Raw genomic sequence first — 14,514 nt, 5'->3', positions numbered from 1 at the left:
ACTCCCCCAATAAGGCCACGCCCCTGAAAAGTACCGGGGTCCGACCCATCTCTCTACAGTCCTGAAAGCATGTATTGTACTTTAGTATCACACTGTGCCTAAAAACTCATCTGTGAGCTAGTATTCGGAGCCAGATTAAGACCCCACGGGGCCCTAGGAAATAACAAGAGATATGGTAAGAACTTACCTTTGTTATCTCTGTTTCTACGAAGTCCATAGGGTCCACAGGGTTGACCTTGGGGTATAGGTTGGGAACCAAATCCGGGCACCACGCAGTTAAAGCTTTTAGCTCCCAGGATGCACTTGGGTCCACTCTCCCTATAACCCCACCCCCAGCCAGAGGCACCTCAGTTTGTAAGTAGCCAAAGGCCGGAGGAGGAGAAAAAAAAGAGAGAAAACTGGAACACTCGATAACCATACTCACAGAAATGGGAGACGGAAAACCGGTGACCAGTCACACAGCCCATTTGAAGCCAGGTGCGTCAGGACGGGCGCCCTGTGGACCCTATGGACTTCGTAGAAACAGATAACAAAGGTAAGTTCTTACCATATCTCTTGTTTTCTACTTCAGGGTCCATAGGGGGTCCACAGGGTTGACCTTGGGGATGTCCCAAAGCAGTTCAACCAAGGGAGGGGACGCTCCTGTGCTGAGAGGAGAATCCGCCGCCAAAAAGGAAGCATCCTGAGAGGCAAAGGAAAACAATGCCTAGAACCTTAAAAAGGTGTAGACAGAAGACCAGGTGGCCACCTAGCAAGGCAAACCAGCCAAGGCGCCACCGCGAGCCACCCACGAGGGTTACATGGCCCGAGAAAAAAACAAGCAGCAACAACAGAAAGGCCTACCCATGGGTAGGCCCCTGAAGAAGACATACGAGGCCGTCCAGCCAACATATGGCCATAGGCCGGCCATCCTTTAATGTTAAAACCAGAAATCTCAGACCACCAATAAGGAGTCCGATTTCCGTCAGGAACTTGAATGGATCACATAAATCCACAGAGGCCGGACCACAGTCAATGAGGCCACACCAGCCGAGAGGACTGGGGACTGAATGGCCGCACCATAAGTTCCAGAATAATATGGAACCTGAAAATCACTAAGAAGAAACACAGGGTGAGAGCAACTCACACCCTAACAAGATGCCCTCCAGAAGAGGGAGCCACATGAGAACGCTCCCAATTCCGACACTCACCTGGTTGATATAAACTCCCTGATAGAAAGAGAGAAAGCCAAAGCAATAGACCATGTAATGGCTATTACAACCAGCGGTTCCATTAACTTTCCCCGGAGTTAACGAAGAACCACTCCTAACTCCCAAGGAGACCCTAGGGAGGACAAATGGAGGCATAATCCAGAAAACACTCCAAAGGATGAACTGGATATCAGAGCGGAGCAATTCCATAACCTAATCATACTGACAGTGTAGAGATCTGCACTGTCAGGAAGGCCAGGCCGAGGGAGAAACCCAAGCCAGCCGGAAGGAATGCCAGAAAATCTGGAAATCCTGGACACCAGAGGATCGTATTGATAGGTATAATACCATAAGAATTATGGCTGCCACAGATTGTGGTAGGTCCCAGCAAAAGCTGATCCATGTGCTCCAATCATTCCAACGATGACAAAGCCATGGAAGCCGTAAGACCACTATAGGGACGTAGTCAAAGACAAACGACCCAGGTCCAAGGCAAACCCCAGGACCCTGAGACAACAGGTCTGGGTAGCGAAGCATCAGGAATGGAGTATCGATGGAGAGACTCCGAAAAACCAAGTACCCCTGACATCTGGGGCAATCAGGAGCCACCAGCAGGAAAGCATCTCTGTCTCTATGAAACACTTCCCTCGAGGAAGAATGGAGACTGGAGAACACAGGTACGCAAATTGGAAGAACCCCTTCACCGACAAAGTCACTGAAGGTTGCTTCAGAATCCCCAGAGTTGGACTGTAACACCATAGTGTGATAGAGTCAGAAGGCCATGAGTGTCACCTCAGGAGGGCCCCCCCCCCCTGCTCACCAGGAGATGAAACCTCTCTTGGGGAAGAGACTAGTCCCCGGGATGCACGTCGTAACGGCTGAGGACTCCCGCTTCCCAATGGAGAGCACCCGAAATGAACACTGTCGAGATGGTCGGGAGGAGACCCTCAGACAATGCCCGAATGTATGACATACCTGACATTGCCACCCAACGAACAGTATTGCTAAAAAGGAAGCCACTGTTCTGACCCTGTCGGACTGAACTTTTTCAGGTTCACCTGGAAACAAGGGCTATGCCAGAGTGAAGCCCAAGACAGGCTAAAGTTCCAACAAGTTAATTGACAGGGTGGAATCGACAGACATCCAATTGCACTGAAATGGATGCGAACCAGACACTGTCCTTAGCAAAGAATACCCTGGACGAGATGGCCATAGTCACCCGAAAAGGGACCGACTTGCCTCCGGGGACAGCATCATCGTTTGAACAGTGATCCGACAGAAAAAACTCGTTCCATCTGGAGATAAGCCAATTATGGAAAGGCCTGGAATGGAACTGAGCCCATTCCACCCTTCCAAAGGCAGACACTGAATAGTGGACCATGCATCCCAGAGTGTAAAGACATATTGCGACTGCGCAGACATCCATGTACTCCTAATGGAAGAGTGGAGATGCCGTCTTAAGCCAGAAGAATTCTCAGATTTTGAGAATCCAGCAGGGCTCCTAGGTGAAGAATACCCAGAGAGGGATGCAGGGAGGACTTTTTTCCCCTTGATTAAACGTCTGCACCCTGAAGAACCCACAGTCAACCAGACCCGGCTGTAAAGTACCCCGGTGATCCTGCTAAGAGCAGGAGGCCATCCAGGTACAGGAGCATTGGGATATACTGAACAGAAGAACTGTCAGAAAATCCAAAACACTGGTAAACCCCTGTGGGGCTGAGATCAGTCCCAACAGGCAGAGCCCGAAAAATCGTAAGTGCTGTGATACAGCAAACCTCAGTCCATGCTGAGGTAAGGTCTCTGTAAGTACCCGTAGGCACGCGTCCTGTATATCCAGTGATACCATAAAGTCCCCGGGTTCCAAACATAGTATGATGGAGCATAGGGATTGCTTCCTGAACCCAGGTAGCTTTAGGAACTGGTTCGGGGAATTGAGACAGAGAATAGGCCAAAGAGGACCATTCAGCCACCGCACCAGAAAGAAAGCAGAACAACCAGTCCCTCGCTGAGAAAGTGGGGATGGCCCAATTAGCTCCGCTTACCGCAACAACTGTATAGCTTTCTGGATTTGTAAGGACCTGTTCCGAATAAGGGCCTGCGTACCATCACATGGAAATAAGCCGCCTGAGCAAAGAGAGGGCGTACCCTCCTACCCACGTAGCCGCGGCAACTAGACACTAGTACCGGGAAAACTGAGAAATCGCCATCTCCCAGTGGTAGGCCTGTCTCGTCAGGCTGACGATATATCCGTTGGTTCAGAAGCAGGATCGGCTGGCAGTCCAGGCCTGCTCGGAACTGGATATGTCGGCCCTTGTAAAGGCCGACAATCTATGAAGAAACAGACCTTTAGGCTGACCCAGAGGACAAAAAGACTTAATAGTCTGAGGTCCCGTAGTGAGCATAGCTGACGGCGGGAAATTTGTACTGCCACTGTCAAGGTCAGATATACCCTATAGATTGTATCTGCACCTCTGCATTCCCAGAGCGCAGCCATAGGGTATTACGGAGGATACCGTCGCAGCCGGAACTCTGAAAGTTTGGAGCTGGTATCCAATATAGGCATGTCCACCTATGACAACTGCATATATTACGTGAGCGACCAAATACACTTGAACCCCAGACGTGTTGGAGGGGAAAAACATTACAAATACATCAGCTCAGTATGCAATAGTATTAACCAACCATGCTATCGCCATGGTAGGATGGGTAACAACCCCTGAAAGCGAGTATACTGATTTCAGGAAGAGTTACCACCTACGGATCAGAAGTATCCGACCACGCAGGAATGGGATGCGTAGTAACGTCTGTAATCCGACGAGTAACACGCCCATCCACCCCAGGAGGGGCTCATGATGACCCTCAGGGAATTTGGGACAGGAGACCAAACACTGTTGTAATACCTCATATCTGGCAACAGCCAGAGTCCCGCCCTGCGATCCACCCGCTAGTCAGCAACAGGGACCCAGAAGGCACGTAATACTGAGGGTGTATGATACAGGTGCAGGTCAACATTCACTCTAACCAGAATGGACCTGCTACCAGCCCTAAAACAGGGATAAAAATACTTGAGATAGGCTTCCCCCCCGTGTAAGAGGGAAAGAGCCCAAAACAGTATCCAGTTCACGGTAGAGCCAAGTGGGAAGTAAGCACAGGGCGTCCACCACGCCAATTTGCGTTTCATAGAAAAACGACTTCCACCCAGGGTGGCTGTTGTGGTAATCCCTGCAAGGGGCATGACAGACTATTGTGGCACCAGGGGGAATTCATATACTCTAAAAAACCCTTGTAGGGAGCGGTAGTCTGTGTCACAGGGGAAGAGTGCAAGAAACTGCGAGATACCCTGAGATGAAAAGGGCAGTATGGTGAAGTAACCGCCCGGCGATCCGCAATTAAGAGGATCCCGAGAAAACAAACCGCCCAAGGGGGTCGTGAAAGGGACCGGCACCCGATGACGCCACATACAGAACCCTTTAAGAGTTAAATCCTCCGCACTAACACCTGCAGCACATGGCTTGCAGGATAGTAAAAATGGGTGCAGTATAACGCTCTATCTCCTGGTCAGACATATCTGACCAAGCCTTGTGATCTAGCAGCGCTATACTGGTCCTGACTGAAACTAAAAATTAGCTGCAGGGACCCATTTTCAGCGTATGCAACACACAGTTCCACTCAAAATATGGCAACGTGCAGCACGCAACAGTATGTGACAAACCTCACAAATATTAACAAGTATATAAATGTGAGGTCTCAGAACCACCCCAAGTACAGTTGTATTAGGGCAGATAAGGAAAGGGATAGATATACACTGACAGGTGAGAGAATAAAGTACAGTCAGCACTAGCATAAGTCACATACCATGCAGATATACACATATATACATAAACATGTCATATAATATACTGCACTATTACACTGCATGCAACTTACCCAGATTCAGTGTCTGGGAAGGCTACAGCGCTGTGTACACTGACCTGATGGTGAGGTACGCAGGGGGACTGGACCAACTGCCATCCTGAGAGATCTCTGCTGCACCACAGAGAAAATGGCCGCTGGAGACCTCAGAAGAAGCGTGGCCCGCGGAGGAAGCAGCTCAGCGACGCCAGACTATGGATACTGAAAGGCGCGCTGAGCTGAGGGGAGGAGCCGCTGTAACAGGGAAGGCTGTCTCCCCTGGCCGGCTATTAACCCCCGGGACGCCGGCTCCCTGCACCGAACACTAAGTCCCTGGTGGTCTAGTGGACACACGGGGTATGGGGGGCCCGCCGCCACCTCCGGTCTGTCCCCAGAGACCGGAGGCACAGGACTGCATTTCTAATGCGCAGATCACCGCAAGCGGTGACCCGCGCCTTACCTGCTCCCCGTGGATCCGGCAGCAGTCCTGGGTGCCCGCAGAGTCCGGCTAGTACAGACTCTGGGGTCCCGCTGAGATCCCCAGATCTGTACTGGCGTCTCAGCGCCAGCGGGGTGATGGAGCGGCAGCTTAGACGTCCTATGGACAGTCTGACGCTGCCGCTCTGAAGAATCCAAAGGAAAAATAAAAAACTCTGTCCTTCAGAAAAAATAAAGCTTAGGGGCTGCTAATCAGCTCCCCACTGCACTAAACGGTGACCCGATTCCGGCCAGGCACCAACTTAAACTGAGGTGCCTCTGGCTGGGGGTGGGGTTATAGGGAGAGTGGACCCAAGTGCATCCTGGGAGCTAAAAGCTTTAACTGCGTGGTGCCCGGATTTGGTTCCCAACCTATACCCCAAGGTCAACCCTGTGGACCCCCTATGGACCCTGAAGTAGAAATACTGGTCAATGTATAGACAAGTACAAGGGGAGCGTGATGCCATGATTCACATAGTCACAGCCCCTTCCATCAATGTGCAATGATGCAAAGGCCTACTTTCAGGAGAGGACACCCCAAAATTCATCATGACCCAGAGAAAGTAAACAAATATGGATAACACAGTCTACCCATTCGATCAGAAACCATGACATTTCTGACGTACAACATGAAGGAGTCACTGTACTGTAAAATGCATTGTGATGGCGTTTTATAACTTTTGGGTTGTACTACATAACATACATGTATAACAGCTCAGAGTACAATGGCCGATGCTCTATAAACAGAAGAAAAACCAAAGCCTTATAATAACTCAGATGGCTATGATCAATGGGGCACCCTTGTTCAGTTTGTTAATTCCTATAACAATGATTTTCTTACCAATCAGGTTTGTCATGGTTCTCACCTCCAGCCCTCAAGTACCCCCAACAGGTCATGTATTCTGGATTTCTTTAATCATGCACAGATGAATGCACAGATGAGTTGATCTATTTTGCTGGGTCAGTAATTATCTCACCTGTTTCCAAAGACAGAAATCCTGAAAGTATGACCTGTTGCAGGCACATGACGACTGGAGTTGAGAACCATTGGTGTCTGTTTTGTTACACCTTGCTGTAAGAATAAGTGATATTATGAGAGCAGAGAGCCTAGTTATTTATAACAGACTGACAAAGACGAGCACAAAATGACATAAGCAAACTACGACAGACCACCACTACATTTGTATCCCCAATAACATTCCTGAAAATGAGATCAATGCATGCCATTAATGTACCTGTGCACCGGAATCTTTGAATTCCTTACAGGCCTCTGGAAACACATCATACGCAACAACAGGGTAACCATGCTTCAAAAGGTTTTTTGCCATTGGATTCCCCATGTTTCCAAGACCTACGAATCCAACAGGGGTTTTAGAGGCCATCGACCTGCAGACTGACAGAAGCAAAAGATTTAGTATAATTACTATAGAACATGAAAACATTACTGACATTTACATTTAATACACAATTATAGTAATCTGTTATTTTGTTTGGCCTTAACATATTTCCATTGTTCCTCAGGGGTGTTGCACGTGACATCTGCCATGGGGGATAAGGGGGATAAGACATTAAGGGGTTGATGCATAGTTGGCCTCAATTGTAATACAAAAAGCAGGTGCAATATGTATTCACTGAAAAAAAGCTACATATGCCCAAACTAAAAATAAAGGTCCCAATCAGGGTCAGCGGTGCACTGACAGAAAGCAAATCTCAGAAGGAACGCTAGTGCTCTTGATCATCATCCACTATTTGCACCTGCCCTTGACCACCATAACATGGCTTTCTCAGGCATATAGGTGTCTGCATCCAGTCTCATCATACATGGTTTACATAAAAATGTCCTTCCCATCTCCAGGCATAGGCTGGTATCATTGCTAGAATCAATTAAATCTGCATAGGCTCATATACACGCTCTCCCTTTTCTGGCCAAACAAATAGAAATTCACACAAAACATGCTACGCTAACTTCCGTGCTACTGGTCCTCCATTAAATCCTATGGGGAGATGTATCAAACCTTCTAAAGAGTGAAAAAGTGAACAAGAGGAGAAGTTGCCTAACCAATCCGTTTCTATACAGTATTTTATAGAATGTACTTGATAAAGGCTAGCTAGGAGCTGATAAGTTGCTATGGGCAACGTCTACACTCGATAAAAGGCTTAAAACATCTCCCCCTATGTCTCCACTGAAATAGTACATTTGTGACTGTGGGAATTATCACTCACAACTCAGATTTAGAAAACATGTTCCATCAGCAAGTTCTTCCATGTATTAATGATCCTGCCGGACACCCATGTTTACTTTATTTGTATAATTTTAATTTCTACAAAATGGGCAGAAATAGGAAATTACTTGGTGAATCCAGGGCAGTGCCTAGATTTGTCAATTTAGGTAACGCAAGCGTATACACCTTAAATTATTACGTCTCCCACATATGTATGTCACTTTATAGGGGGGAGTGTGTGTGTCCTTTATGCACAGTCAGAGTTTTGTATCTAGCTCCACCAAAATTAGCATAGTGGTGTAGTTTGACCAGGATTAGGTTTTTGGCTTTGTTTGAAGCTTGTCAGGGCCATAGAGGTCTACATGGTGCCCACCAAGTAGGTTGTGGAGTCTCTGATTTGAAATTTTGGTTTAAACAAGTTCGCTCAGGATGTCTTCAAGTGCATAAACCTGCAGTGATCTGAAGGCACAGGCTGTTATGTACCAGTGGGGGGGGGGCAGAGCTGCAACGAAGGAAAAGCGAGGGAGAATCAACTGTCACACTGCACCTGCACTGACACTTACCAATTTCCTACAAGCACATTTTCATATGCCATGGTCCCCAATGTTGGTCTGCAGTGATTACTGAAACCGCCATAATTGGGGAAGCTACACTGATTTCTGTCCTGTAAATCACTCTACTCCTGAAATACCCCATTCCAAACAGTCAGAATATTCCTGCGTTGTCATTTGCTCCTAAATTGCATTCTTATCCAGGTGTGAATGAAGTCTGAGTTCTTTATCAAAACCACATCCCATAAATGCAGACTTTCAGGCTGCCCCCTCCCGGAGGGAGCAGTCAGGTCAGCGCTGCAGGGGGCATGGCAACAGCAATGGTGGGCGGTGCGGGGGTGTGGTGGCGACATCATAACCCACCCACTGCTATAAAATGCAGAGATTTGTGGCATTGCAAAGCAGGGGGCGGGGCTAAGATGTGGCAATTCAGTGCAAATCACGTCATCTGCCCCACCCGGACCACTCACTTTCACCAGGAACTAGGGGTGGCGGCCTGTGTGGGGTCCTGAGGACAGAGTTTGAGAACGACTTCCTTATTTGAAAGAAGAGATGAAAAAGAAAGAAAATAATAAAAAAAAAAAAAAAAAGACAAAATAACAAACTACAGTAATCATTTAACACAGTGTTACAGGATTGCAGCATGTGATTCTATTCTAGACTTTAGATCCAGTGACAGATGGAGGCCTTTCTGTGGTATTATTGAATTCACAACGCTCAGAGTTAATACATTTAAGAATAAAATAATGAGGATTTCAAATACACATTTTAGTCAATATGATGCCAGCCCAAAACATCGCAAAACCAAAATATTGTACAGGTTGAGTCTCCCATATCCAAATATTCAGAAATACTAAATGATCCAGAATACAACATTTTCTGAGCGTGACTGAGATACTGACACTTTTGCTTTCTGATGGTTCAATGTACACAAACTTTGTTCAATGCACAAAATAATTACAAATATTGTATGAAATTACCTTCAGGCTATGTGTATAAGGTACTTATGATAAATGCATTCTGTGTGTCCCATCTCTAAGATATCTCATTATGGTATGCAAATACTCCAAAATGTAGAAAAAAATCTGATATCCAAATTGCTCCTGGTCCCAAGCATTTTGGATATGAAAAACTCAACCTGTATCGATAAAGTTTAAAATGTTCACCATGCCTGAAAACATCCCATCAAAACCTATTGGTCATTTTCAGGTATGCCCATGGTCCTTATTGGCGGATGACAAGGTTTTGTGTTTGATCTGCCAACTCTTGCACTGAGATTGGTCCCTTGAATGCTATTGGTCGGTAAATGAATTGCAAAATGCAAGAATAGCCAATGTGTGACCAGATTTAGCCATGCCATGTAATTAAGCTCAAAGTTATTAGGATCTATTGTCCTAACAGAATATTTTACACTTCCAGGTTAGATCTTAAATCTTTAAGATATGAACATCAACCAATGGTTCAATTGTAGTTCTGTTTTGTTATGTGATATTTCAATAACAAAAACTTGCACTTGCTCAAACAGCTATACTGCAAAAACTATACACATGGGACGATTTGCTGTATGAACGATACTGGTGAAAGATTTCCCTTGAACTTTCTGGAGTGCAGGACAAACGATATTGGGTGTACACACTGAAAGATATCTTTCAATGAACAGTGAAGTCATCCTCCCACATCTCTGAACAGGCAATACTTAACGATATCGTCAGATTGGCCTGCATGTACAGACGACAAAAGATATCGTTATCGCCCAGCGGGAGTGCGTACTGTTGGTCGTTCACTGCATACACACTGAACGATTTATCGTTGAACTATATCATTATCGCCCATATCATTCATAAAAATCGTCCCGTGTGCATGCACCTTAACACTTGTTTTTACTTTTTAACTCAAATTTGGAGGATAGCACCTCTTTAATCTGGTTCATCTACAAATCTAGGCTCTGTGTGACCAACAATCATGGGTGTGAAAATGACTTGTAGACTGTGGGATGAGGAAATAAACTGCTGTATAGTTTAATTGTACAGATCCTAATTTACTCTCCGCTGCTTTTATTGCGGTTAAATTTGGACATATACTAAATGCTGCTGCTTGCACAAAAGAGGGAGTGAAATAGTTGCAATTGCTCACAACCATGCCAAAATAACCACTACCTTAAAAACTCATATGCATTCACACCAAATTGTGTGCTTCAGAAGTGGCGGAGTTTGTGCAGAACGGGTGAGGCTTTGGCCCAAAGTGAGCATTTTGGGGCAGTTCGGGGCAGGGTTTGTGCACAGCCCAGCTTATTTTGTCCCGATTCTGCATGTCTAAGCGTTGGGATATATGAAACAGTACATAAAACATATATTGGGGGCAAATTAATTATTGGCAATATCAGCAAAGTGCCATAGGGATGGTCGGAACATCACCACATCACAGCCAGCAGCATCACCAGTTTTCTTTCAGACCATGTAGAATAGGCAGTGGCACATTGCTGAGAACTAAATCCCTGCCACCCAATTAAAATATTATTGCTCTGGAGCCCGCACTCAACTACAGAGCGTGCAATATGGGAGTATTCATTTTGCTGGGAACCATTTGTATTATTGAAATGAACTAATCTTTCCACACCTGCAGCAGATCCTTGATAGAACACCTTCTACAAGCATGTAATACCGACATACGGGATCCAGGCGGTCAGAATCCAGACGCCTGGATCCCGACAGGGTTAACATATACCAACACTTGGTGGTCGTATGCTTATCCTCCCTCCATGGTGCCTGAACTTAACCTCCCCCCTAATGCCTAAACCTAACCTCCCCGCACCCCGCTACTTACCTTCGGCATCCCGATGGTCGGGATGCCAGCGCCGGGATTCTGACCAGCGTTGGTATTCTGGTGCCGGTAAGGTAAGCATCGGCATCCAGACCACCGCATAGAGGATGTGGAGATTGCACATTGGATGGCATGGAGTGCATATAAAAAGCCTATAGCATACTTCCATACTGTCTATTTTATTTAGGTGTAACAGTACCAATTTAAGGGCTATGTCTCTGCCATGAAGAGGTCAGTCCCAAAGTTGGGATGTGTCACTCATTCACTGTTGCTCTACAATGTTGTGTATGGGGGAAGTGGCAGTCTAGCACCTCAAGAGTACTAGGCAAGTCACACCCACATTATGCAGTCACAACCCCTGTCCAGTTTTCTGGATCTGAAATGCTGAGATATATGTCTTTTGTTAAAAGTGTAACATCATGGTTTTTTTTGCAGGCACACAAACTGCATTTTCTAAAGCTTTCCCATAGGATTTATTGAATGTAGTTCTGAAAACCATTAGCTATCAGAGTGATTCAATGCAGTCACGGAGGAATGTTGCAGATAATGCAAGTAAGAAACATAATTTATATTTGTTTTAATACAGAGAAATGCATGCAGCAGGAAGTCTGGATGGAAAGATATAGATCCCCTTCAGATACTGTACCTGGAAGTGACATGAACTGAGGGAGGAAGTGCAGTTTCCTGCCCACACAGTCCAAAAAAGAAAGTTGGCCGCTCGCCGCGCTTCGGGCTCGGTGGCTCGCTACATGATTATATTCCCCCTCTATGCCCACTTGGATGGTAGGGAATGACGTTGGACACTGGTTGATGATGTTAGGGTCAATCTACAGAAGGGGATCTAGCAGCTTCCCCTCTATGTCTGTGCACTGTCTGCATCCTTGCATTTCCATACTGCAGGCAGAAGTAGTTCCCTGTTATCAGGTATTTGATTAGATGGGAGGAGGGAACAGAACATGGAATCGGTATGAATTACCGACGGACGCAAGTCCGGCGGTTCAAATCCCGACAGCGGCTGGCCAACATGGCTGAAAATTCCGGTCATCCCAAGTTAAGTATTTACTAACCTAACCTCCCCCCCCTAACCCTACTTAGGGGTGCCCAACCCTAATCCCCCCTCTAAGTGCCTAAACCTAACCCCCCCTTCCCCGCCGCCTAAGCCTAAGTCCCCCGGGGGGGATGCCCAACCCTAACCCTCCCTTCCCCTAGCCTAACCCTCCGGTCTCCAGGCATCGGTAAAATGACAGGCGTCTAGATTTAGACGCCTGTCATTTAACCCTCGCCGGGATAAAGCAGTTGGGAAGCCGGCATGTCGGGATTACGTCCGCCGGCTTCCCGACTGCATACCCAGAACAGACATCAGTGGTCCTCTCATGGCCACCTGTTATATGTAAACAAAACTTATTATTTTCCTGTAATAATTAAATATATTGATGTTATGGCCCCTAAATATTATTATACAATAATGGTAAATTGCAGGAATAACCGATTGTCTAAGAAAATATAGCCGATGAAGCTGAGTGATGCAGGATGGCAGAAGTAAGAGTACTCGGAACGCTTAAGGTACCCACACACATACCGACTTGCCCCCAATCAGCCGATGTACAAGATTTCCCCTGAACTCTCCCCAGGCAGTCGTGGACACAATTTGGAGTTAAAAATGTCCAATCTGACTTAAGATCTATCTTGCAGCCAGTGCATTGTATCCCAGATTGGCTAATCTGCCCTACAGCACGGCAAATCTGAAGATGCGAGGTACGACGAGCGGGGACGAGCATCGGCATCGTGATCAAGAGTAGAAACTCACGATTTGGCCATTTTTTACATGATCTGTCGTCACGATTAGTCGAAATCGGCTAAATTGGATGAAAAGTCAGTATTTGTGTGGGCACCTTTAGGCAGGCCATCCTTGGTACATTTGCTCACACACACAGCGGAAGCCCTGTCTTTGGGAAAATGAAGATTTTCTATTTCAAGAATATGCTTAATTTAAAGAAAAATTAAGATTCAAAAATTATCTGTAAACCATATGTAGTTGCTATATACATAAAGGTTAGTAAATAAATATGACACTGATTTTGTTGTTGGGTCATGTATTTAAAGGCTCTCAATGCTAGTTAAAGTAATAAAAGATGCTTATGATTGGGTAAAGAGTGAATGGGTAATGAGGATGTAAGGGACATATGGATAACCTCTTTTTCTATACACTTACACAGAGGACATATAGAAGTCACATGTGAATGATCTCTCAGTGTATCGAATGTGCAGGAATTAATGACAGTGTACTTTCCACCTCACACCTGTAATAAATGACAAGGAAGTAGTGACAGGTATGCAGAACAGGAATGCCACACACTGGCAAATAGCTCATAAACCACCATTGCCTTTTTGTCCATTAAATATGTACAGTGGCTGTCTGATCACACGTCCAGGTCTAATGCAAGGGCTGCAACCATAATGACCCCTGCTAAGGCTTACCCACTGCAAAGCGTGCATGCCTGCTGACAGAGCTGTGCAGGGCACTGCAGGACTTCCATAACAGAGCTGCCATGCTTCTTCCTCCTCTCTCTGGTGCTGCTGCTGCTGACCTCCACTTCTAGGATCCTTAGTGACGTCCGGGCGCCATCTGACTGACAGCTGCTGCTACCAATCGCTAGCAGGACCTGAGCACGCTCGTCCAATGAGGTTAAGAAGAGATGTCAGACCTAGCACACGACTCCCGTTGAACAGTGACTGGGGACCGGCCCTGCTGAGCGCTGCGCGGGATTGGCTGAGGCCAGGAGGAGGGGAGGAGTCGGGTTGCTGCTCTATAGGGCTGGCCGCGGCCAGTGCCTGGTAACTGTCAGTCAGTCCCTGTATATAAGTCTGGCATAGCTACTTACAGCGCCTAATGCTATGCTGACTGCAACTACAGATCGCAGCATGGCTGTCTCTGCTTATTGTTATCAACGTTACATCACATTCTGGAACTTGTATAAGTCCCTGTAGGTGAACAGTATTTCTGTCGTATTGTCTCTGCAAAGCCATACACGGAAATGTATTAAGCCTTTTCAAGGTTGAAGTTGCCCCTAGCTACCAATCAGCTTCTCCCTATCATTTTATAGAATCTAGAAGATGATTGGTTACTAGTGGCAACTTCTCAACTTGTTTTACACTCTGTAGAACGTTTAGTACATTTCCCCCCTTTTATTTTTGCATAACTGTGACCAATGCTTTGTAGTTTGCCATGCAAATGGCGACTGATTGTCACAGGTGCTATTGTATTTTGTAGTGTTGAATAGCTGCACGTCATATAGTCCCATGGCCAGCGGCACTCTCCTCAAACATGAATAATTACCAGTTTCCTCTGAGCCAGCTTGAAAT

At 46.3% G+C, this 14,514-nt stretch overlaps 1 protein-coding gene across 1 annotated transcript in view; it reads right to left on the bottom strand.

Annotated features, from left to right (window-relative positions):
• Positions 1 to 13,818, bottom strand: part of HIBADH (3-hydroxyisobutyrate dehydrogenase) — a 155,289-nt gene extending 141,471 nt beyond the window's left edge. The window contains exons 1-2 of the mRNA XM_088461443.1: positions 13,630 to 13,818; positions 6,794 to 6,951 (exon numbers count right to left, since the gene is read on the bottom strand). Coding sequence (XP_088317569.1) covers positions 6,794 to 6,951; positions 13,630 to 13,702 — 231 coding nt within the window. The 5' untranslated portion in view covers positions 13,703 to 13,818. The remainder of the gene's footprint in view (positions 1 to 6,793; positions 6,952 to 13,629) is intronic.
• Positions 13,819 to 14,514: the final 696 nt, after the last annotated feature.

The sequence above is a fragment of the Taudactylus pleione genome, unplaced genomic scaffold (genome assembly GCF_031769625.1).
Source record: "Taudactylus pleione unplaced genomic scaffold, aTauple2 ptg001052l, whole genome shotgun sequence".
Taxonomy (NCBI): Eukaryota; Metazoa; Chordata; class Amphibia; order Anura; family Myobatrachidae; genus Taudactylus; species Taudactylus pleione.
Note: the sequence above shows the minus strand (reverse complement) of the source record. Positions and strands in the feature narration are given on the sequence as shown.